The 23,573-nt window shown below is 46.1% G+C and overlaps 1 protein-coding gene across 1 annotated transcript in view; it reads right to left on the reverse strand.

Annotated features, from left to right (window-relative positions):
• Positions 1-309: 309 nt before the first annotated feature.
• LOC139265754 (adapter SH3BGRL-like) overlaps positions 310-23,573 on the reverse strand; it is a 100,037-nt gene continuing 76,773 nt past the window's right edge. The window contains exon 4 of the mRNA XM_070883111.1: positions 310-2,965. Within this exon, the coding sequence (XP_070739212.1) occupies positions 2,933-2,965 (33 nt within the window). The 3' untranslated portion in view covers positions 310-2,932. The remainder of the gene's footprint in view (positions 2,966-23,573) is intronic.

The raw sequence follows: 23,573 nt of genomic DNA on the forward strand, positions 1-23,573 counted from the left end.
CCATGGTATGAACAGTACAGACTTGCCAGTTGGGTTCTCACTGATGATTGCTAGGCATCGTGCTCCAGGGGATTGTACGTGTGTGGACAGTGGATGAGGACAGGATGATGTGCAGTATCTGGGGGTCACAGCCAATCGAAGGACAGCTGCCTTCTGCGGATCTGTACCCCAGCATGATCGAGAAGCTTTACACCTTTACGAGATGGGAGGGAGGGAAGAGGCAAGGTTTGAACAAAGTTATATTTAAAGGACTGCAACAACACCATTCATGAGCAATTCGAGAAGAACAATTCTGCGTCAAATATAATATTTATTCATTTCATTTTTATTTTGTTTTCTTAAGTATACATGATCTTAACAGCAAATGCAAAAATCAGAGACATGTTGTTCGACTTTGAAAGATTTCTTTAAACACATAAGCTACGATGTTCCCTCAGATCGATGGAAAATACTGTGTGACAACACGAGGCACTTTCTAAAGACATGACAGGAGCTGGCATACTGCGGTCTGATGGCACTCTGCAGCCAGTGTGCATCACTCTGCCATGATGGCAGAGGGCTCAGAGAATGTCCTCCACTGGATCAAGCTTCACAAGTGCAGAATCTGTGCGCGATTCATGTACAGTGATCTTGTAATCTAAGGTCATTCGCAACCACTATACAGTCCCCATCACTTAAAATGTCCACATTTAAAATGGGCTGTTGCTCATATTGGCTAAAAAGTGATAACCATTAGCCACTTGCATTAACATCGATTTCAAAGTTGACGGTTACAGCATCTTAAGTGCTGTGTTACTCAGAGAATGGTTAGAATGTGGAAGTTGCTACCACAAGGAGTAGTTGAGGTGAACAGCATAGATGAATTTAAGGCGAAGCTAGCTACATGAAGAAGAAAGAAATAGAAGGATATGTTGATGGGGTGAGATAAAGCAAGCTGGGAGGAGGCTCGTGTGGAGCATAAACACCAACATAGACCAGTTGGGCCAAATGGCCTGTTTCTTTGTTGTAAATATGTATTCTGTGTAATACGGTGTTTATTTTGGCAGAAACAGCCAGTGAGTTCCAGGAATTTTGTTCTATTGCTATGCAGACTGGCTGGTTATGTTTTACATCATTCCTACAGGAAACAAATATTAAAAATACCCCTTAATGGGAATTATTTCCAGGGGTAGCAAATTTACTGAAATCTTTTAAGAAAAACAGGTAGAACGTGCATCTTATGCACGGCATGGCTATGAATACTAAGATCCCCTGATTAAGGGCACGGCACATTCAGCTGACAGAGTACAGCAAATCATAACTTTCTCTGGCACTCTGGGTTCTGTACATTGTACCGGCCATCGCGTTTAATGGGCAAATAGCATTGGCACGAAGGTGCCAGCTATAAGTGGCGGGGACTGTATGAGTACAAAAGGTACAAAGTATCTGACATGTTATTTGTAAAGCTGGTTTATTGCACAAAGCTGTCTGACCTTACGATTGGCTGAAGATAATTATGAATCTGGGAAAAGCAGGATACTGCAAAAATAACCTTCAGATACACTGGGAGAGAGTGTGAATAATGGTGAAAGGGTTTTAAAGGGGAGCGGGCGGGGAAGTGGAGCTGAGCCCATGATCAGATCAGCCATGATCTTATTAAATGACGGAGCAGGCTCGAGAGGCCAAATGGCCAACTCCTGTTCCTATTTCTTATGTTCTTATGTAATGTTGCTGCGCCTTTCTCCAAGATTTTTTTCAGACTTTATTGAAAGTATCAAAGCTACTAAAGCATTCTAAAATCATTTTCAATATCATCAAGATGCAAGTCTGAATGTTGTTAGCTATCAACTGCTGGGAAGATGGCAGGAACCACTGGAGGAACCACTGGAAGAACCTTACCTTGTACATCAGATGGTTTGGGGAGGGATCTTTCTTCTTAAACTTCCCATTAAACAGATCAAAGCAATTGCTGCATAATTCCACAAAACTGCAAATTCGGTTGCAGTTGTGTCGAACTGCAGCTAAAATTTACTTAATTACCAAAGCACTTTGAATGCAAAAGAACAGGGACCTAGAAGAAAATTGGATAGATCCTGCTTCCTGCCATCTTTCTATTGCAGGCTGCACATAAAATCAGACCTAGGTACAGTGCTGCCCTGCAAAAATAAAAGACATTCATACTGGACTAGAATAAGCAAATACAGCACACAGTGCATTACAGGAGAGTCAGAATGAAGAGATTCAGTTTAACTGTGCTTAATCTATCCTTAATGTAACTGAGGTTCTCAAAGTCTTCCTCAAGCCAATCCGGTTTGATCGTTGTTAAAAATCTGAAATATGATTATATTCTCAATTTCATGCACAAGGTAAAATGGAAAAAAAAAAACTTTTTTTGCCCTTTGGTTCAGGGTTGGATTCCAAGGAGACCAGTGCAAGATAGTGGAATAATACAAGCTCCTCATACATTAGATAAATATTTGAAGATGAAGATAAAGGCTATGGGAGGAGAGCAGAGTAGTGGGATTAGCACTGACATTACCTCAACATTAAAACTGTAGCATCAAAAGTTTTATGGGATTGTCGGAATCAAAGTATAAAACTCGGCAATAAAAAATAAACTACGTTAAGACATTTTTGCTATAACTTGCTTTTTTGGTAACATTTCGTGTGTCTGCATAAATCGGATCAGATGACCAAGTAGAAAAATAAGCTAAAATAAACTATTAAAAAATGTAATTATGTTCAATAACGTGTTTAATAGAAACCCAGTGGTCCATGTTCACCCAATCGCTAGTTATTCATAAAATCTACTGGGTGTTTTAATTAAGTGAGAGAGGCTTTCTTAAATCCCAACTGGTTCTCTCTGTTAAATTCTACTCGGTCCCAAAACGTACTTTGCTCACACTGGATGGTCTGCTTTGCTGATAATATCGGTGTGCGATGAAATTGGAGTTTAGGCTTCTTGCTTTGCAAGGGCTTCGGCTTCCTGAAAAGGCAAGAATATTAGTTGATGTTGTTAGTAAAATAAGAATATCTTATAACAAGAACATTCAATCCTTTGGTCTTTTTAAACACATCCATTGGAACCAAACAGGCTACATAGGAAGTTTAAATCAATGCTTCCATTGATTCGCATATATTCCAAGGTGCTGATATCATAGAATCTTACAGCCCAGAAGGAGGTCACTCGGCCTCTCGTGCCCGTGCCAGCTCTTTGAAAGTGCTTTCCAATTAATCCCACTCCCCTACCCTTTCCCCATAGCCCTGGAATTGTTTACTTTTCAAGTATCCATCCAATTCTCATGAAAGTTACTACTGAATCTGCTTCCACGACCCTTTCAGGCAGCGCATTCCAGATCATTACATCTTGCTGCAGAAAAAAATTCTCCTCATCTACCCCCTGGTTCTTTTGTGAACTATCTTAAAATGTGTCCTCTGGTTATCGACAATCTTGCCACTGGAAACAGTTTCTCCTTAACTACTCTATCAAAACCCTTCATAATTTTAAACAGCTCTGTTAAATCTCCCCTTATTAAGACCTGGACAAGCCAAGAATTTCTCCAGCTTATTGCCAGAAAAAAAAGACATGCATTTCTATAGCACCTTTCACGACCTCAGGATGTCCCAAAGCGTTTACAGCCAATGAAGTATAATCACTGTTGTAATGCAGGAAACACGGCAGCCAATTTGCACACAGCAAGCTCCGACAAACAGCAATGTGATGAAGACCAGATAATCTGTTTTTGTTATGGTGATTGAGGGATAAATATTGGCCAGGACACCAGGGATAATGCCCCTGTTCTTCTTCGAAATAGTGCCATGGGATCTTTTACATCCACCTGAGAGAGCAGACAAGGCTTCTGTTTAATGTCTCATCCGAAAGACAGTACCTCTGGCATTCCCTCAACATTGCACTGAAAAATCAGCAAAGATTTTTGTGCTCAAGTTTCTGGCGTGGGACTTGAACTCACAACCTTCTGACTCCGAGCCAAGGATGCTACCCACTGAGCCACGGCTGATACTGTGATCCTGAAGATAATTGTTTGGGGCGGGGGGGGTGCGCATGGGAGAGATGATTGGGGTTTGTCCATTGGCTACAGTGAGTAAATTCTCATCTCATACCACCATTATCAAAGTCAGGGGAAAAAAACCCTGCAAGAAATGGCTGGCTTTCTTTCTCTACTTCAAAGTTCCGCTGATTTCTGTCGGCCCGAAATTTGCGGTCAGTGGCAAAGCCAAGACGCTCACCGCTGGCCCTGAAGTAGGCTTCCCACAAAGATCTCGCGGTCTCTGTGGCAAGAAGTTCAGCTTTTCCGACGTGTAGCTGAAAACAACATAGTATAGTGGCAATCCCATAGTGCGAGCTGCTGTGACATCAACAAGCAGCCAATCACACTGTAGAATTCTCATAGACCGGGGACCCGGAAATAGAAAGCACTAATAATCAATCACTTTTAAAAAAACATGTATAGATAAGGTAGAAGCTGAAATATCATGAATAAACTTTGAAAAAAATATTTTTTTAATTCATCTTAAAATCTGAATTTTTAAACATATGGAAAGATTTTACATTCCACCAATATAAAATTAGTTTTTCAGGGCCAGAATAGTGGGTTATCAGTAGTTATTACTCAGATTGCTATTAGAAACCCAGTTACACCTCATTTGAAGGGATTAAACTTTTTATAGGGTATCTAACAGCAATATTTGTTCGGAAAAAGAGGACGCTTTCGTCAAATCAGTGATTTCACTGATTGCCGGCTTGGGGCGAAGGGGTGGAGGGTGAGGGGCCGTCCACGGCGCAGCCTGCGGAGGAGGGGTGATTTCACAGATTGCTGGTCCGGTGGGGGGAGGAGTGGGGGGGGGCAAGGGAGGGGTGGGGGGTGAGTGGCCGTCCACGGCGCAGCCTGCGGAGGAGGGGTGATTTCACAGATTGCTGGTCCGGTGGGGGGAGGAGTGGGGGGGGGCAAGGGAGGGGTGGGGGGTGAGTGGCCGTCCACGGCGCAGCCTGCGGAGGAGGGGTGATTTCACAGATTGCTGGTCCGGTGGGGGGAGGAGTGGGGGGGGGGGGCAAGGGAGGGGTGGGGGGTGAGTGGCCGTCCACGGCGCAGCCTGCGGAGGAGCAGTAAATGAGATTGAACTTCAGGATTCCGCGCTCGGCTGCGCATGCGCTACATCCGGATGTTGCGGTCAGTTTCAAAGGCAGAATGATGGCGAATGCTGCCAGTTCACTGTCATCAAGACTGCAAGCTCCGGGCCATTGAAGTGCAGTGCCGAAATCTGAGGCAAAGTGTTGATGCACACACACATACTTACACTCTATATAAAAAAGATACTGGCCTGGAAATTCCAATGTCCCGGGCCTGTACGCAGTTTCTACGGACCCAGGAAGGTATCGGAAAAGCACGTGCTGAAAACCGGCTTTTCCAATCTGTCAAGCTGGAGTTTGACAGATCGTAGACAGATCGGGAGCGAGGTCTTTTACAAGGGCAAGATTGTGGGATTAGCGCATATCTTGCCTAGCAAATGTCCTCAAAAATCTTGCACCTGAAAAAGCAGGCGCATAGCCTATTTTTACAGGCGTAAGTGTTTAAAAACACACAAAAACATATTAAAATTAAATAAAATAAACACATTGTATTGTTAAAAACTCTGCCCACTGAGATAAGTTTATTTTTAACCCGAATTACAAAACTTTAAAAAAATCGGAAATATTTTGTTTTTTTCTAAGGCATTTATTAACTTTAATTTCAATTAATTTTAATGATGTGAGGTCTGTTTTTTATTTTTTATTAATGTGTGTTTGTTTTTTTCCCCATTAATAGCACTGAGAACTCGTAGATACACAAGTCTCATTGCTATTAATGGGAACCTGTGAAATACTGTACCTGATTGGCTGAGCAGTCACACGTGACTGTATCTTCTGTGTGGGAACCCTCCGGATAGCGCGGGAAGAGAAAGCCTCCCCACCGGAATCCAGGGCGCCTCCGGGACCACCAGGTTGATTCATTAAAATTCTCCAGTCGAAGGCAATTGCCCGTGGGAAGCCTCCAAGCTGAATTTTCGGGCCAATAACTACCTTGTTAATCACTGCAAAATATAGTTTTATTATACCACCCTTGAATCATGCAGTGTTCTCATTCAGTCTTGTATCCTTTGCAGTCCTTTTACTTTGCCCTTTCATAATACTTAGTGTGTGCCATCCCATCCCGTCTAGTATTCCTCCTCATCCAGGCTCGAGGAACATCGGGGCCAAACTTGGTGGGTTTTCTGGGAGGCATCCCCCCACGGAGCGAGTTTGGCGGAGGTCTCCCGCCGGCGGGGAGGGAAGACCGCTGGGAACCCCCCACTGATGTGCGCTGGCGTGCAACGCTCGCAAGTGTCCTCCCGCCCGCCGAGCTGCCAGTTTGGTCCGGACAGTCCTCCGCTGCAGCAGGCAGAAGGACCGCCGCGTGGAGGCAGGTCTAACCTCAACAGTAAGGATGAAGACCTGCAAAAAAAGGTTAGTACACTTCTTTTCTTTATTTTTATCGCAGTGATTCAAGTGGATGGGGTCCCCTGAAGGATTTCTAGTGGGTTTTGAAAATGTTTTGGAAATGTTTTTATTTAATTGTTCCCCCCTCCCTGGGCCCGACTCAATCCTCGGTGGTACTTTGCCGAGGATTGCATTTGCCGCCGAGGATGGGAGCTCCCGGCTGCTGCCGCCCAGATTCAGGGCATAAGTCCTTTATTTGCCGCCGGGTGGTCTTTCCCAGATTTTTTCATGAAATATCCGCCCAAAGTACCGTCAGGATCTCAGCGGTCCTTTGGGCACAACTTAGCTTCCACCAAGTTTTTGGTCTTAATGACACCCTGATTACATTTCTAATTAAGAATTATGGTTACTAAGCATATAAAACGGTGAATTATCGAGGAATCAGTGTCATGTCTGATGATATTTATAAACCATTCTAGCTGTGCTATCATTGATTACTGTTGGGTATCTGTAAAGCATTCACTCCCATGTTCCGCCACAAGGGAGCACATCCCCTGAAGTCCCAAGGGATCCCAGCATCCCTTGGGAGCACTGTATACAAGCCAGCTCCTAAGACCGGTTCCTCACTCTGAAGTAGCTTAATAAAGACTGAGGTCACTGTTACTTTAACCTCCCTGTGTGCAGTCTCATCTGTGTTAGAAACACAATAACTGGCGACGAGGATACAAATCCAACGCAAAGAAGCAGCAAACTGTGGGCATCCTGGAGAAGTTCTCGGAGGGTGAGGACTGGGAAGTCTATGTCGAACGGCTAGACCAGTATTTTGTAGCCAACGAGCTGGACGGAGAAGGAAGCGCTGCAAAAAGGAGAGCGGTCCTCCTCACGGTCTGCAGGGCACCGACCTACAGCCTCAAGAAGAATCTTCTGGCTCCGGTGAAACCCACAGATAAGTCGTATGAGGAGCTGTATACACTGGTTTGGGAGCATCTTAACCCGAGAGAGAGCGTGCTGATGGGGAGGTATCGGTTTTACACGTGCCAGCGATCTGAAGATCAGGAAGTGGCGAGCTACGTCGCTGAGCTAAGGCGACTTGCAGGACAATGTGAGTTTGACGGCTATCTGGAGCAAATGCTCAGAGACTTTTTTGTACTGGGCATTGGCCACGAGACCATCCTACGAAAACTTTTGACTGTAGAGACACCGACCCTCAACAAGACCATTGCGATAGCATGGGGGTTTAGGTCCACCAGTGATAACACCAAACAAATCTCTCAGCGCACAAGTGCTAGCAATGTTCATAAATTAACTGGAACCGTGTTTGCGAGCAGAAATGTACAGGGCAGAAACCACGAATCTGCAACTGCCAGCAGGCCTCAGGTGACCCAGATGACTGAGAGTCTGCAACAAAGGATGAATGCAAGGCAGTTCACACCTTGTTGGCATTGTGGAGGCTTCCATTCAGCCTATTCATGCCGCTTCAAAGGGTATGTTTGCAAGAGCTGTGGAACAATGGAGCACCTCCAGTGAGCTTGCGCACGAGCTGCAAGCTCTGCAAAACCTGCTAACCACCACGTGGCAGATGAAGATCGGTCCATGGTGGATCAAAGCAATTTCGAGCCTCAGAGAGAGGAGGCAGATGCAGAAGTACACGGGGTGTATACATTTTCGACGAAATGTCCACCTATAATGTTAAATGTAAAATTGAATGGCTTATCCATAGCCATGGAACTAGACACTGGCGCTAGCCAATCCATCATGAGTAAAAAGATGTTTGAGAGACTGTGGTGCAACAAGGCACACAGACCATCCCTGAGCTCCATCCACACGAACCTGAGAACGTACACCCAAGAGCTCATCACTGTCCTGGGCAGCGCCATGGTCAAGGTCACCTACGATGGCACAGTGCGCAAACTGCCACTCTGGATTGTCCCGGACAATGCTTGGAAGGAGCTGGCTGGGCAAAATCCGCTGGAACTGGAATGACATCCGAGCGCTATCACATGTCGATGAGGCCTCATGTACCCAGGTTCTTAACAAATTTCCTTCCTTTTTTGAGCCAGGCATTGGAAACTTTTCCGGGATGAAGGTGCAGATCCACTTGGTCCCAGAGGCACGACCCATCCACCACAAGTCACGAGCAATACCTCACATGATGAGGGAGAGAGTGGAAATCGATTTGGACAGGCTGCAACGCGAGGGCATCATCTCCCCACTGGAATTCAGCGAGTGGGCCAGCCCGATTGTTCCAGTACTCAAAAGTGATGGCACAGTCAGGATTTGTGGCGATTATAAAGTAACTATTAATCGCTTCTTGCTACAGGACCAATACCCGCTACCTAAGGCAGACAACCTATTTGCGATGCTGGCAGGAGGCAAGACGTTCACCAAGCTCGACCTGACTTCGGCCGACATGACGTAGGAGCTGGAGGAGTCTTCGAAGGGCCTTACCTGCATCAACACGCACAAGGGACTGTTCATTTACAACAGATGCCCGTTTGGAATTCGGTCGGCAGCAGCGATCTTCCAGAGAATCATGGAGAGCCTACTCAAGTCGGTACCACACACGGTGGTTTTTCAGGACGACATATTGGTCACAGGTCGGGACACCGTTGAGCACCTACAAAACTGGATCGCGTAGGGCTGCGGCTGAAGAGGTCGAAATGCGTCTTCATGGCAACAGAAGTGGAGTTTTTGGGGAGAAAGATCGCGGCGGACGGCATTCGGCCCACAGACGTCAAGACAGAGGTTATCAGGAACGCGCCCAGGCCACAGAACGTCATGGAGCTGCGGTCGTTCCTGGGACTCCTCAACTATTTCGGTAATTTCCTACCGGGGTTAAGCACCCTTTTAGAGCCCCTACATGTGTTATTGCGCAAAGGTGAGAAGTGGGTATGGGGAAAAAAACAAGTAATTACTTTTGAGAAAGCCAGAAACATTTTATGCTCTAACAAGCTGCTTGTATTGTATAACCCGTGTAAAAGACTTGTGCTAGCATGTGATGAGTCGGGTGTGTATTACAAGAAGCTAACGTTGCGGGGAAGTTGTAACCTGTCGCCTATGCTTCTAGGAGCTTGTCTAAGGCCAAGAGGGTCGATAGCATGATTGAGAAAGAGGCATTAGCGTGGGTGTTCAGGTAAAGAAAATGCATCAGTACCTGTTTAGCCTCAAATTTGAGCTGGAAACCGATCACAAGCCCCTCATATCCCTGTTCGCTGAAAACAACGGGATAAATATGAATGCCTCAGCCCGCATACAAAGGTGGGCATTCGCGCTATCCGCGTATAAATATACCATCCGCCACAGGCCAGGCACCGAGAACTGTGCGGATGTTCTCAGTCGGTTACTATTGCCCATCACGGGGGTGGAAATGGCGCAGCCTGCAAACTTGTTGATGGTGGTGCAGCCCGCAGACTTGTTGATGGTCATGGAAGCATTTGAAAATGATAAATCACCTGTCACGGCCTGCCAGATTAGGACTTGGACCAGCCAAGGTCCTCTGCTGTCCCTAGTAAAAAACTGTGTATTGCATGGGAGCTGGGCCAGCATCCCCGTTGAAATGCAAGAGCTAATCAAGCCATTCCAGCGGCAAAAGGACGAGCTGTCCATTCAGGCAGACTGCCTATTGCGGGGTAACCGTGTAGTGCTACCCAAAAAGGGCAGGGAGACGTTCATCTCAGATCTCCACAGCACACACCTGGGTATAATAATGATGAAAGCGATAGCCAGATCCCATGTGTGGTGGCCCGGTATCGACTCTGACTTAGAGTCCTGTGTACGGCAATGCAGCATGTGTGCTCAGTTGATCAACGCGCCCAGAGAGGCACCACTAAGTTTGTGGTGCTGGCCCTCCAGACCAAGGTCGAGGATCCATGTCGACTATGCGGGCCCGTTTCTCGGTAAAATGATCCTGGTGGTGGTGGATGCTTTTTCAAAATGGATTGAATGTGAAATAATGTCGGGAAGCACTGCCACCGCCACCATTGAAAGCCTGAGGGCCATGTTTTCCACCCACGGCCTGCCTGACATACTGGTCAGTGACAACGGGCCATGTTTCACCAGTTCCGAATTTAAAGAATTCATGATCCGCAATGGGATCAAACATGTCACCTCGGCCCCGTTTAAACCAGTCTCCAATGGGCAGGCAGAGCGGGCAGTACAAACAATCAAACAGAGCCTCAAACGAGTCACAGAAGGCTCACTCCAAACTCGCCTGTCCCGAGTATTGCTCAGCTACCGCACAAGACCCCACTCGCTCACAGGGATGCCCCTGGCTGAGCTACTCATGAAAAGGACACTTAAAACCAGACTCTCGTTGGTTCACCCCAACCTGCATGATCAGGTAGAGAGCAGGCGGCAGCAACAAAATGTAAACGATGGTCGCGCCACTCTGTCACGGGAAATTGATCTGAATGACCCTGTGTATGTGCTAAACTATGGACATGGTCCCAAGTGGATTGCGGGCACGGTGATAGCTAAAGAAGGGAGTAGGGTGTTTGTAGTCAAACTAGACAATGAACAAATTTGCAGGAAGCACCTGGACCAAACGAGGCTGCGGTTCACAGACTGCCCTGAGCAACCCACAGCAGACACCACCTTTTTCGAGCCCACAACACACACCCAAAGGATCAACGACCAGGAAATCGAACCCATCAAGCCCAACAGCCCAGCAAGGCCAGGCTCACCCAGCAGGCCTGCAGGGCCAACAACACGCCAACCCAGCGCGGGCACAGTCAACACACCAGAACAGACATTCGTACCTAGGCGGTCCACCAGGGAAAGAAAGGCTCCCGACCGCCTCACCTTGTAAATAGTTTTCACTTTGACTTTGGCGGGGAGTGATGTTGTGTATCTGCAAAGCATGCACTCCCATGTTCCGCCACAAGGGAGCGCATCCCCTGAAGTCCCAAGGGATCCCAGCATCCCAATAATTACGATGCAACCTCCCTGTTGAATTAAGGGCTGTGACTCATTCTGCGATATAGCCTATCCTACAAATAACTATTTAAATCTGGGTCAGATTAGTAGGATTAAAATGGAGCATAATGGGGAAAGGAAACAATCAGCTCAGACGAATCAGGTATTGTATGTAATAGGGTCAACCAACATTCACCTAAATATTTGATCGGAAATACACAGAATATTGCAAGATATTGGTCCACTCGGAGGTAAACTGTAACCGAAACCTATCCAGTTTCAAATAATAACATTTCTGTATTATATATTTTAATTTAAAATTGTAGCCAGCCAGGATTTGGGACTCTTTTACAGAAACAAACGGTAACATGGCTGGTGTATCCCTTTAGTTTGAAAGTCCTTAGGCAACACAAATGCACTATTGTGACTGGTGATGTTACAACAAATGGAACATTAATCCTTTCTGGACTTTAGCCGGCAGCTTGTTGACACACTAGGGCTGATTTTAACTGGATTTGCTGAGTGGGAATGGCCCCAGAAATCGGAGAGCTGCATTTACCGCCCGTTCCCACTCCCATCCCACACGCTGCCGTTTTGCCCCGGGCCTTTACAAGAGTTGCCCTGGTGCCCATCAGACAAGAGCCTCATTGAATTAGGGAAATCAAGGTCCTATGACATACATAAGGCTGCGATTGCAAACTCGAGGAACAAATAGGGGCAGCACGCACCATTTGTAACAGGCACTGAGCAGCCAAACTGCTTGTCTTTAAAAGGGACCACTGTACGCCGCTCACAAAACATCCCAGGAAATATCTAACTTGCTTTTTTTTTCGATGGGGACAGGAGGAGCAGGAGTACTCCAGGGTCCATAAAGTCCAAGCAGCTGCTGATCTGTCCGAAGACCCCCAGGATTTCCCGCCTTCCCAGAACCGACAAGCTGCAGCGAGGTGGCCATTTTGTGCATGCAGGCTCACCAGTGGGCTAGATGAGGCCCGAGCCTCCTAATGGAGTGTTGCTCCCATTTCCCCATCCGGTGGTTAAAGTCACCGATTTTGTTTCACAAACGGGGGTGGGGGGGGGGGGAGGGTGCAGCAGCATGACCTGCCCAGATGGATAATGCCAATGATCTTCACGTCAAACAAACTCAAAACAGACTAGAGTCTCCAGTTAGAGAATGCAGTGCTCCTTCATTCAAATAGTACATGCAACTATCTCCCTTGCAGCACGAATCTGGTACCAATATTGACAATGCTGTAGGGATTCCATTCCAATCCACAACATATATATTTTCTTGTGAAGCACTTTTAAAAAAAAAAGAGGGCGAAGAGTCAGAACAAGGAGCACTTTGTAATCATGAGGCAACGTGGTGAGGCCTATAAAAAGGCCCAGCGTGGTGAGTCGGAGAGGCGTACTTGTGCAGCTGCAGCAGGGAGAGAAGGCAAAAAAGTAGAAGGAAATCGAGAGGTGACGTTACAGCCAAGGGGGTAAGTGATTGGGAAGTAGCTTTTCTTTTTTCTTTTCTCCATCAATAAGTAACATTTAGCATTGCTGTTGCCAAATTAAGTTTATCTAAGGGTTAATTCATGGCAGGACAGCTCGGACACGTGATATGCTCCTCCTGTACTATGTGGGAAGTCAAGGACGCTTCCGGTGTCCCTGACGACGTCGTGTGCGGGAAGTGTCTCCGCCTCCAGCTCCTGATGGACCGCTTTGCGGCACTGGAGCTACGGGTGGATTCACTCTGGAGCATCCAGGATGCTGAGAATGACGTGAATAGCACGTTTAGCGAGTTGGTCTCACCGCAGGTAAAGGGTACATAGCCAGATAATAAATGGGTGACCAGCAGGAAGTGCAGTGTAAGGAAGGTAGTGCAGGGGTCCCCTGCGGTCATTCCCCTGCAAAACAGATACAGCACTTTGGGTACTGTTGAGGGGGATGATTCATCAGGGGGGAGCAGCAGCAGCCAAGTTCATGGCACCGTGGGTGGCTCTGCTGCACAGGAGGGCAGGAAAAAGAATGGGAGAGCTATAGTGATAGGGGATTCGATTGTAAGGGGAATAGATAGGCATTTCTGCGGCCGCAACCGAGACTCCAGGGTGGTATGTTGCCTCCCTGGTGCAAGGGTCAAGGATGTCTCGGAGTGGGTGCAGGACATTCTGAAAAAGGAGGTTGAACAACCAGTTGTCGTGGTGCATATAGGTACCAGCGATATAGGTAAAAAACGGGATGAGGTCCTACGAGATGAATTTAGGGAGCTAGGAGCTAAATTAAAAAGTAGGACCTCAAAAGGTAGTAATCTCAGGATTGCTACCAGTGCCACATGCTAGTCAGAGTAGGAATCGCAGGATAGCTCAGATGAATACGTGGCTTGAGGAGTAGTGCAAGAGGGAGCGATTCAAATTCCTGGGACATTGGAACCGGTTCTGGGGGAGGTGGGACCAGTACAAACCGGACGGTCTGCACCTGGGCAGGACCGGAACCAATGTCCTAGGGGGAGTGTTTGCTAGTGCTGTTGGGGAGGAGTTAAACTAATATGGCAGGGGATTGGGAATCTATGCAGGGAGGCAGAGGGAAATAAAAGGGAGACAGAGGCAAAAGATAGAAAGGAGAATAGTGCAAAAAACAAAAAGGGCAACATTACAGCAAAATTCTAAAGGGGCAAAGTGTGTTAAAAAGACAAGCCTGAAGGCTCTGTGCCTCAATGCAAGGAGAATTCGGAATAAGGTGACGAATTAACTGCGCAGACAGCAGTTAACGGATATGATGTAATTGACATCACAGAGACATGGCTCCAGGGTGACCAAGGCTGGGAACTCGACATCCAGGTGTATTCAACATTTAGGAAGGATTGGCAGAGAGGAAAAGGAGGTGGGCTGGCGTTGCTGGTTAAAGAGGAAATTAATGCTATAGTAAGGAGGGACATTAGCTTGGATGATGTGGAATCGCTATGGGTGGAGCTGCCGAATTCCAAAGGGCAGAAAACGTTAATGGAGGTTGTGTACAGACCATCAAACAGTAGTAGTGAGGTTGGGGACAGTATCAAAGAAGAAATAAGGGATGTGTGCAATAAAGGTAGAGCAATTATCATGGGCAACTTTAATCTACATATAGATTGGGCGAACCAAACTGGTAGCAATGCGGTGGAGGAGGATTTCCTGGAGTGTATTAGGGATGGTTTTCAAGACCAATATGTCGAGGAACCAACTAGAGGGCTGGCCATCCTAGACTGGGTGATGTGTAATGAGAAGGGACTAATTAGCAATCTTGTTGTGCGAGCCTCTTGGGGAAAAGTGACCATAATATGGTAGAATTCTTTATTAAGATGGAGAGTGACACAGTTAATTCGGAAACTAGGGTCCTGAACTTAAGGAAAGTTAACTTTGACGGTATGAGGCGTGAAATGGCTAGAATAGACTGGCAAAGGATACTTAAAGGGTTGACTGTGGATAAGCAATGGCAAACATTTAAAGATCACAAGGATGAACTTCAGCAATTATACATCCCTATCTGGAGTAAAAATAAAACGGGAAAGGTGGATCAACCATGGATAACAAGGGAAATTAAGGATAGTGTTAAAGCCAAGGAAGAAGCATATAAATTGACTAGAAAAAGCAACAAACCTGAGGACTGGGAGAAATTTAGAATTCAAGGGGCCAAGTTTCGGTCTGAGTTGCTCCTGTTTTTTTGGAGCAACTGGTTTAGAATGGAGTATCTTAGAAATTTGAATTCTTGGCATTTAATTTGCTCCAGTTCTAGTCAGTTAGAACAGTTTCACTTTGGAACAGAATTTTTTTTCAAAAGGGGGCGTGTCCGGCCACTTACGCCTGTTTTCACAGTTTAGGTAGTGAAAACTTACTCCAAACTAACTTAGAATGGAGCAAGTGAAGATTTTTGTACGTTAGAAAAAACCTTGTCTAGACTTCAGAAAATCAGGCTTAGGTTACAAATTAGGCGTAGGGAATTGGGGAGGGGGGGGGGAGGTTTAAAGGGAAGTTTACAAACATTAAACACTTCAGTTTTACAAATAAAGAGCCATCATCAATAATAAATGATAAATACATCAATAAATCAACCAATAAATCAATCAAAAAAAATTAATAAAAAATAAAAAAAATTTAAAAAATCAATAAATAAAACATTTTCTACTTACCGACTGCAGCACCAGGAGTCCTCCAACAGCGTGCTGGAACAGCCCCCTCCAGTGTGTCTCTGTCAGTGTCTCTATCTCTCTGTCTGTCTGTGTGTGTGTCTCTCACTCTCTGTCTGTCAGTGTCTGTGTTTCTGACAGCGAGGGGAGGGGGAGAAGTGGGGTGGGGGGGGGGGGGGAGGAGGGAGGTAGAGGGGGGTGAGGTGGGGGTAGAGGGGAGTGGGGGTAGAGGGGGGTGGGGTGGGGGTAGAGGTGGGTGGGGTGGGGGTTGGGGTGGGGGGTGGGGAAAGAGGGGGGTGGGGTGAGATGGGGGGAGGAGTGGGGGAGGAGGTGGGGGAGGAGTGGGGGGGAGGAGTGAGGGGGGAGGAGGGGGTGGGGGGGAGGAGGAGGAGGGGGGTGGGGGGTGGGAGGAGGAGAGAAGGGGCGAAGAGAAGGGGGGGAGGAGGGGAGAGGGGGAGAAGGGAGGAGAGGGGGGAGGAGGGGAGAGGGGGAGAAGGGGGGGAGAGGGGGAGAGGCAGAGAGAGGAGGGAGGGAAGGAAGGGGAGAGGGGGAGAGAAGAGGGAGGGAAGGATAGAGGAGGGAGGGAGGGAGGTAGGGAGGGAAGGAGAGAGGAGGGAGGGAGGGAAGGAGAGAGGAGGGAGGGAGGGAAGGAGAGAGGAGGGAGGGAGGGAGGGAAGGAGAGGGGGGGGGAAGGGAGAGAAGGAGGCTGAACGGCCGGGCCCAAAACTTCGAGCTGGATTTACAGGTAGGTGGCGTCGGGTCTCGGTGGGGGTCGCGGATGTCTGGGGGGGGCGGGGGGGGAAGTCGCGGAGGTCCGGGGGGGAGAGAGAGAGTCGCGGAGGTCCGGGGGGGGGGGGGGAGAGCAGGGATCGGGTCGGGTCCAGTCGGGTGGGAGGAGCCTTATCCATGCAGCCCCAGTGAGGCCATTCGGCCAGGGCTAGGGGCTGCATGCTTCGGGCCCCTCCCACAGTTTTGGGCGCCTGGAGCTAATGCACATGCGCGCCCAATGTGCAGAGATCCCGGCACTGTTTTCAGCGCAGGGACCTGGCTCCATCCCCTACAGCTCGTGCTGCGCCCGCCCAGCTCCAGAGGACCTACAGAGAGCCGGAGAAGTGGTAAGTTTTTTTTAGGTACACTTTCTGGCGTGACAAACGGGCGTCCAGGTCCGGGCTGCGCCGTTTTAGGCGTGGCCCGAAACTTGGGTCCCAACAGAGGACGACTAAGGGTTTAATTAAGAGGGGGAAAATAGAGTACGAGAGGAAGCTTGCAGGGAACATAAAAACTGACTGCAAAAGCTTCTATAAATATGTGAAGAGAAAAAGATGAGTGAAAACAAATGTAGGTTCCTTGCAGTCGGATTCAGGTGAATTTATAATGGGGAACAAAGAAATGGCAGACCAATTGAACAAATATTTCTGTTCTGTCTTCACAAAGGAAGACACAAATAACCTTCCGAATGTACTAGGGGACAGTGGGTCTAGTGAGAAGGAGGTACTGAAGGATATCTTTATTAGGCGGGAAATTGTGTTAGTGAAATTGATGGGATTAAAGGCCGATAAATCCCCGGGGCCTGATAGTCTGTATCCCAGAGTACTTAAGGAAGTGGCCCTAGAAATAGTGGATGCATTGGTGATCATTTTCCAACAGTCTATCGACTCTGGATCAGTTGCTATGGACTGGAGGGTAGCTAAATGTAACACCACTTTTTTAAAAAGGAGGGAGAGAGAAAACGGGTAATTATAGACCGGTTAGCCTGACATCAGTAGTGGGGAAAATGTTGGAATCAATCATTAAGGATGAAATAACAGCACATTTGAAAAGCAGTGACAGGATCAGACCAAGTCAGCATGGATATATGAAAGGAAAATCATGCTTGACAAATCTTCTGGAATTTTTTGAGGATGTAACTAGCAGAGTGGACAAGGGAAAACCAGTGGATGTGGTATATTTGGACTTTCAAAAGGCTTTTGACAAGGTTAGATGCCGGAAGAATGTTCCCGATGTTGGGGAAGTCCAGAACCAGGGGACATAGTCTTAGGGTAAGGGGTAGGCCATTTAGGAGTGAGATGAGGAGAAATTTCTTCACTCAGAGAGTTGTTAACCTATGGAATTCCCTGCTGCAGAGAGTTGTTGATGCCAGTTCATTGGATATATTCAAGAGGGAGTTAGTTATGGCCCTTACGGCTAAGGGGATCAAGGGGTATGGAGAGAAAGCAGGAAAGGGATACTGAGGGAATGATCAGCCATGATCTTATTGAATGGCGGTACAGGCTCGAAGGGCTGAATGACCTACTCCTGCACCTATTTTCTATGTTTCTATATAAAGTGTCTTTTGCGACATATTTTTTCATTGATGTGTAGAACCACGTCAGACCATGGATATTGTGCCTTTTAGTTACAAACATTTTCAAGTGAGATGTGGAAGAGAGGTTTGTTTCTTAACACTGTCCACAACCAGCAGCACCTTCTGCAGAAACACAAATAGCTACATGTGAATGTTTCACTGTCCCGGAGTTATTCATTATCGTGTCGTTATTCCTTTCACATTAAGCATTAGTTGCCTCTAATTGCCTCATAATATTTATGAACTTTCACTCACACTGATGGGAGAGAGTACATTACAACAATGACTACACTTGAAAAGTACAGGCAACTCTCGATTATCCACACACGGATCCAACGGGAAACCGTTGTAACGGGATTTCAAATTCTGTTGCTAAAAAGTGAAAAGACAGCTCCAAATAACTTGGAAAAATCACCTTCCAAACACTGTGCTCATTTGTACTTGCTCACTCTCTCTCTCACGCACTCACTCTCTCTCACACTCGCACATTCTCTCTCACACACACACTCTCTCTCTCTCACTCACTGTAAAAATCACCCTCCTCTGCCCTTGCTTTGCTGGTGTGTGTGTGTGCGCTGCTGCAGCCGCTGTCTCTCGCGGCTGCCGCTGACGATGGGAACGGGGGCAGGGCCGGCACCGGGTTCCAGCCACAGAACCTGGACATGCATGCTGGTAATATTCATCTTTTGTTACTGTTTGTAGCTGATTGTATTGATTCATTAAAGTTTTAACTTATAAATGTAAACTCGCCCTAACGATTGTATTGATTCATTAAAGTTTTAACTTTAAAATGTAGACTCATCCTAACGGAAAAATCGTTTGCCCGGAATAGCCCAATCCCCGAAGGACCCGGATAATCGAGAGTTGCCTGTACTTTATTGGCTGCAAAGCGTCTTGGGACATCTTGAGGTCATGAAAATTGCTATACCTGCATGAATGCAAGTTCTTTCTATTTGTTTTAGTGAGACTTAGGCAAGCAAACTGCCTTCAGAACAGAGATCTCCAAACCTGCTGTGGATACAGCTGAGCTCTATGTGGCGCTATTTGCGGATGCCATGAAGGTTGGATGTAGTTGTTTGGAATCACGAGAGAGAAGACCTGTCCAGTCATTCTGCAGCACACAGCTTCAGTACCTAACATGTTCCACTGTTGATTTTAAACGTTTAATCCTTTTGGTGCTCCAGCACCACATGCAATATTTACAGGCTTTCACATTTTAGACTTAATCAGATTCCCTCCACTGCGCACGTTAACCCTTTGAGAACTACAGAAAAAAAATTGTATAGCATTCTCTCTCTGTGCAGTATGTGCAGATATTTATATTGTTTAGTATAACAATATAAATTGGAAAACATTCCCCAAATAAAATACAGCATTCCTGTGATAACTGCTTTGCTGTATTAAACCTGAATGAGCTTTGTTTTTGACACAGCCTCTAGGATAATTTCAGGTGGCTTCAAGGTCAATGGATAGAGAATTTAAACCAAACTGATGGATGGAACCTTTCAATAATGCAATGAAGAAACTCATGATGAATATGAAAATCACCTCTTCTTTCTTTAAACAGGTGAGCTAATGAAACATTTGATCTTTATAGCTATTTGCTGCAAACTGCCTTTGTATCCAGATCTGAAATGTTGCAGTATCAGCCTTTGCTTTTGTGGTAGCACTCCCACCTGAAATCAGAAGGTTGTAGGTTCAAGCCCCATTCCTAGGAATTGACCACAAAATCTAGGTTGACATTCCGGGGCAGTACTGAGGGAGTGCTGCACTGTCAGAGGTGTCGTCTTTCAGATGGGACGTTAAACCAATGCCCCATCTGCCCCCTCAGGAGGACATAAAAGATCTCGTGGCACTATTTTGAAGAGATGCAGGGGTGTCCTGGCCAATATTTATCTCTCAATCAACACCACTAAACAGATTTTCTGGTCATTGCTGTTTGTGGGAGCTTGCTGTGCGCAAATTGGCTGCTAACGTACAACAGTGGCTATACTTCAAAAGTACAATTGGCTATAAAGGCACAGTATAAATGCATGTTTTTCTTTCTTTCAGTGTGAACAGAAAAGATTTCTATTAACACTTTGGACTGGAGATACCCGATGAGAGCCAACGATTGGGGCCTATTTGTTAAGTCAGTTGAAGAACAATCAGCCAGCCTGCTACACCAATGGCACCCGGACCTGTCGCTAGGGGCTAGGATTCTTCCCATTAGGATCCAGGTAATTCTCATGCAAGCCAATGATAGAATGAGTATGGTGATCCAAGCTGGTGCAGAGGCGAGAGTGCTACTACTGGGCCATGCTGACACTGTAATTGTACTGTATCACAAATGGTTTTGCATATCTTTAATCTACTGCTGCCCTGTTTGCATATCCTGCTAACTTTCGCTAAATGTTGACCATCTTTCCAGACGCAACTGGAAATGGCTTTGGTGACTGAACTAGGACAGAGTTGTAATAAACACTGTCATTTACTGTTACATCTAAATGAACTCGTCTCTCCCCAAACAGATGGCAAGCAGATTTCTTGGAACATACCGGGTGACTTTGCTTTAATATAGCAGACACACATATATGGCCTAAAGGATCCTTTCCATTACTCTAAATTTAGTATGATTTGTCCAGGCACTTCATGCAGTTATGAAACATTTGATCATTTTTGACTGTTGTTCATGCCTGGCCAACACTCCCAAACGGCAGATAGGAATGGGTTCAATGTGACCATTGGAGAACCTGTCCCCATTACTCGATATAACAGCAATTCTGTACATGTGGCAGTTACTATCTATGCAAATATAGCTTAAATAAGTAAATGGGCGCTCCTGATCCAATCCAGGATCACTGAACAGGTAGTTAGGATTAATTAAGCAGATGTCGCACAGCTAAAACTCCTCTGAAAAGTTTTGCAAACTCAAAGCACAAGAAATAAAGTCAGATTTTCTTTAATAACTGCCTTTGTGTAATGATGACATACTATACCTCAAGTATTGTTTCATTGACTTGATTCGCACTGGTAAAGAAATATTAAGTTGATTTTAAGTGGGTTTTCAGGAAATTCTGAAAAGAGAACAGTGAAGGAAAGCATCCAGAGGACATGGTGTAAAAACAATATCAATTCCTTGAGGTCACAAATTGTAATGGCATCCAGCGTGTGGAATGCAGAACAAAACAGACAAGGAAATAACTTCCTCTGCCATGTCGAATCGCATGGTAGCCATTGCTGCGGAGTTCATCCATATAAATCACCACACATATTCAGCTCAGCCATTCCTAGAAGCTGAGGTGTCTCTATTCCCTCGAGGAGGCAAGTTCTGTACTCCAGATTTGTTGGCAGTGAACCCGAGTCCACGCCATTTGAAATACTATCCTTACAGAGGTTAAGAACAGTTATATATCGCGAGTGCAGCATTAGTTGCTAAGGAGCTATTGGTTACAGGGACCACAACAAGGATGTGAGCAAGATGGAAAAGCCAGACAATAGGTGACTATCAATTTAGAAAGTGAAGGGCGATATAGAAAAAAGTAAAAAAAGGATAGGTCTTGGCTCTGAAATTATGCTAGGACTACAAAAGCTTAATGCATTTGTCTGAAATTCATTTTGTTAATTTAGTCAAGGCATTAACCAGTTTTAATAATGAAAAGATTAACACTTAATGTACCAGTCTTTCCAAGCAAGCACAGAAACGAGAATCAGTGCCCTAAGTTTTTAAAAAGTCAGTCTATTGAGTATGATAAAGGTTCTTTGTTAGAGACTTGCAATTCCTCTGCAAGTAGGGTACAAGGAGACCACTGGAAGAGCCATGCCTGTTGATTTGGAGCCTCTGGAGACGATAAACTTGTGATAAGTTCAGGTGGCCCTAATGCAAATGGGTAAGCAATATTACTGATATAATATGCCAAGCTAATTTTTAACAGTGAGTTAGGGACTATGCTATGTTATAATAGGGGTACAATATCCAATCTAACATGCAATGGTATTGTCATGGTCACATTGACTGAATCAAGTCAAATTGTCTTTTTATTATATAGTATTCTGGCATTTTTACTGGTAGGTTTGGGGTCGAGCAGCATGTGTCCAGTTTCTCCATGAAACCCAGATGTCAGCGGCCTTGATAATTAGCTGTTCCTTCACATTTGCACTCAATTTAATCCCTTGGCTGTTTCACGCCCAGGATGCACAGCAAGACGCTAAGCAACAATTACCAGGCTGGAGATAAATACGGTGCTTAGCGGTACGCAGGGAGTGAGCCTTGGGATCTGGTGGTGCTGAGACATTGGTGGTTCTGTATTTTGGCTGCACGTTGGGCGAGTCAGTAATCATTTCCAAGTGAGACATCTTTGCCGAGAAGTTGTAAACTTCCCTTTTAATGCTTTTCCTTCCTCACAAAAGCTGCATTTAGTTTGAACGTTTTTCATCCGAAGCAAGGCACAGCTGCCTGCGATTAGAAATCTTTGTGACACGTTTATCTGAAAAACTGCTGGAAAAACTTCCAGCAATAAATTAAACTTTTTTATTGTTGTTTGGAATAAAGTTCAAAAACCAATTTATAAGTACCTGTCTATTGGGTATGGGCCCCCAAAAATACCGGGGGCCACAATACCACGATCGCACTCAGTAGGGTCGCCCAGCGGCAAGCCCGCTGGAGTTTGCGGGGTTGGTGGGAGGTTAACCTAATGTGAATGTGTCTGGCAAGTGCGTGCACCACTGCCAACACATCTCCAGTGCCTATCGTCCCTATGGAGATAGAAAATCCAGTGCAGGACTACTATTACACCCAAGCCTCCCTCCAAGACCCCTGCAGATCTCCATGTAAGAGAGTTGATCTCAATTTACAAAAAATGGTCCAGCTATTTCTCAGTCCCTCCCTCCCAATCCCCCAAACAACTTCCCCGGGTGGATCCCCTCCTGCCCGCCCATTTGGTGCCTCCGCCCATTTGGTGCCTCCACTCACTGGCAAACTGTCCTCAAGTCCAGCACTGGGCCGTGACTGTCTCGGAACAGTGGGATCCCCCGGTGTCATTGCCTTCTAAGGGGTGAACGGTGATTCCGCCCTTAAACACTGTCTGGAAAATCCAGGAAATGGCGGTGGCCGAGTGCAACCAGGTTCCCGTTATTTTCTGCTGGGTTCCGCCACAGTTATGGCAGATTACCCGCAGGTTTTTGGGGGCTCATCCTTTTTGCATTCTCGCAAAATAATTCAGCCGGTGATCTGTATGCACGGGCATACATTGCATATGTGCACTTCTCTCTCACTCTCTCTCTCTGGCTGCCTTTGAACCAAAAGGGAACGGAGGGAACGGTAGCACATTGGTTATGTTACTGGGCTAGTAAACCAGAGGCTTGGACTAATGATCCAGAGATGTGAGTTCAAATCCCACCACGGCAGCTGGGGAATTAAAATTCAGCTAATTAAATCAATCTGGTATCAGTAATGATGACTATGAAACTATCGGAATGTCATAAAAACCCATCTTGTTCACTAATGTCCTTTAGGGAAGGAAATCTTCCATCTTTACCTGGTCTCTTTGTGACTCCAGAGCAACAATGGCCCAGCAACCCACTCAGTTGTAACAAACTGCTATGAAAAGCAGTAAGAATAATAAAACCGGACAGACCATCTGGCATCATCCTAGGCACTGGCTTTGGACAGGAAAACAGCACATCAGCCCAGTTGACCCTGCAAAAGTCCTCCTCACTAACATCTGGGGACTTGT

Source organism: Pristiophorus japonicus, chromosome 6 (genome assembly GCF_044704955.1).
Source record: "Pristiophorus japonicus isolate sPriJap1 chromosome 6, sPriJap1.hap1, whole genome shotgun sequence".
NCBI classification, from domain to species: Eukaryota; Metazoa; Chordata; class Chondrichthyes; family Pristiophoridae; genus Pristiophorus; species Pristiophorus japonicus.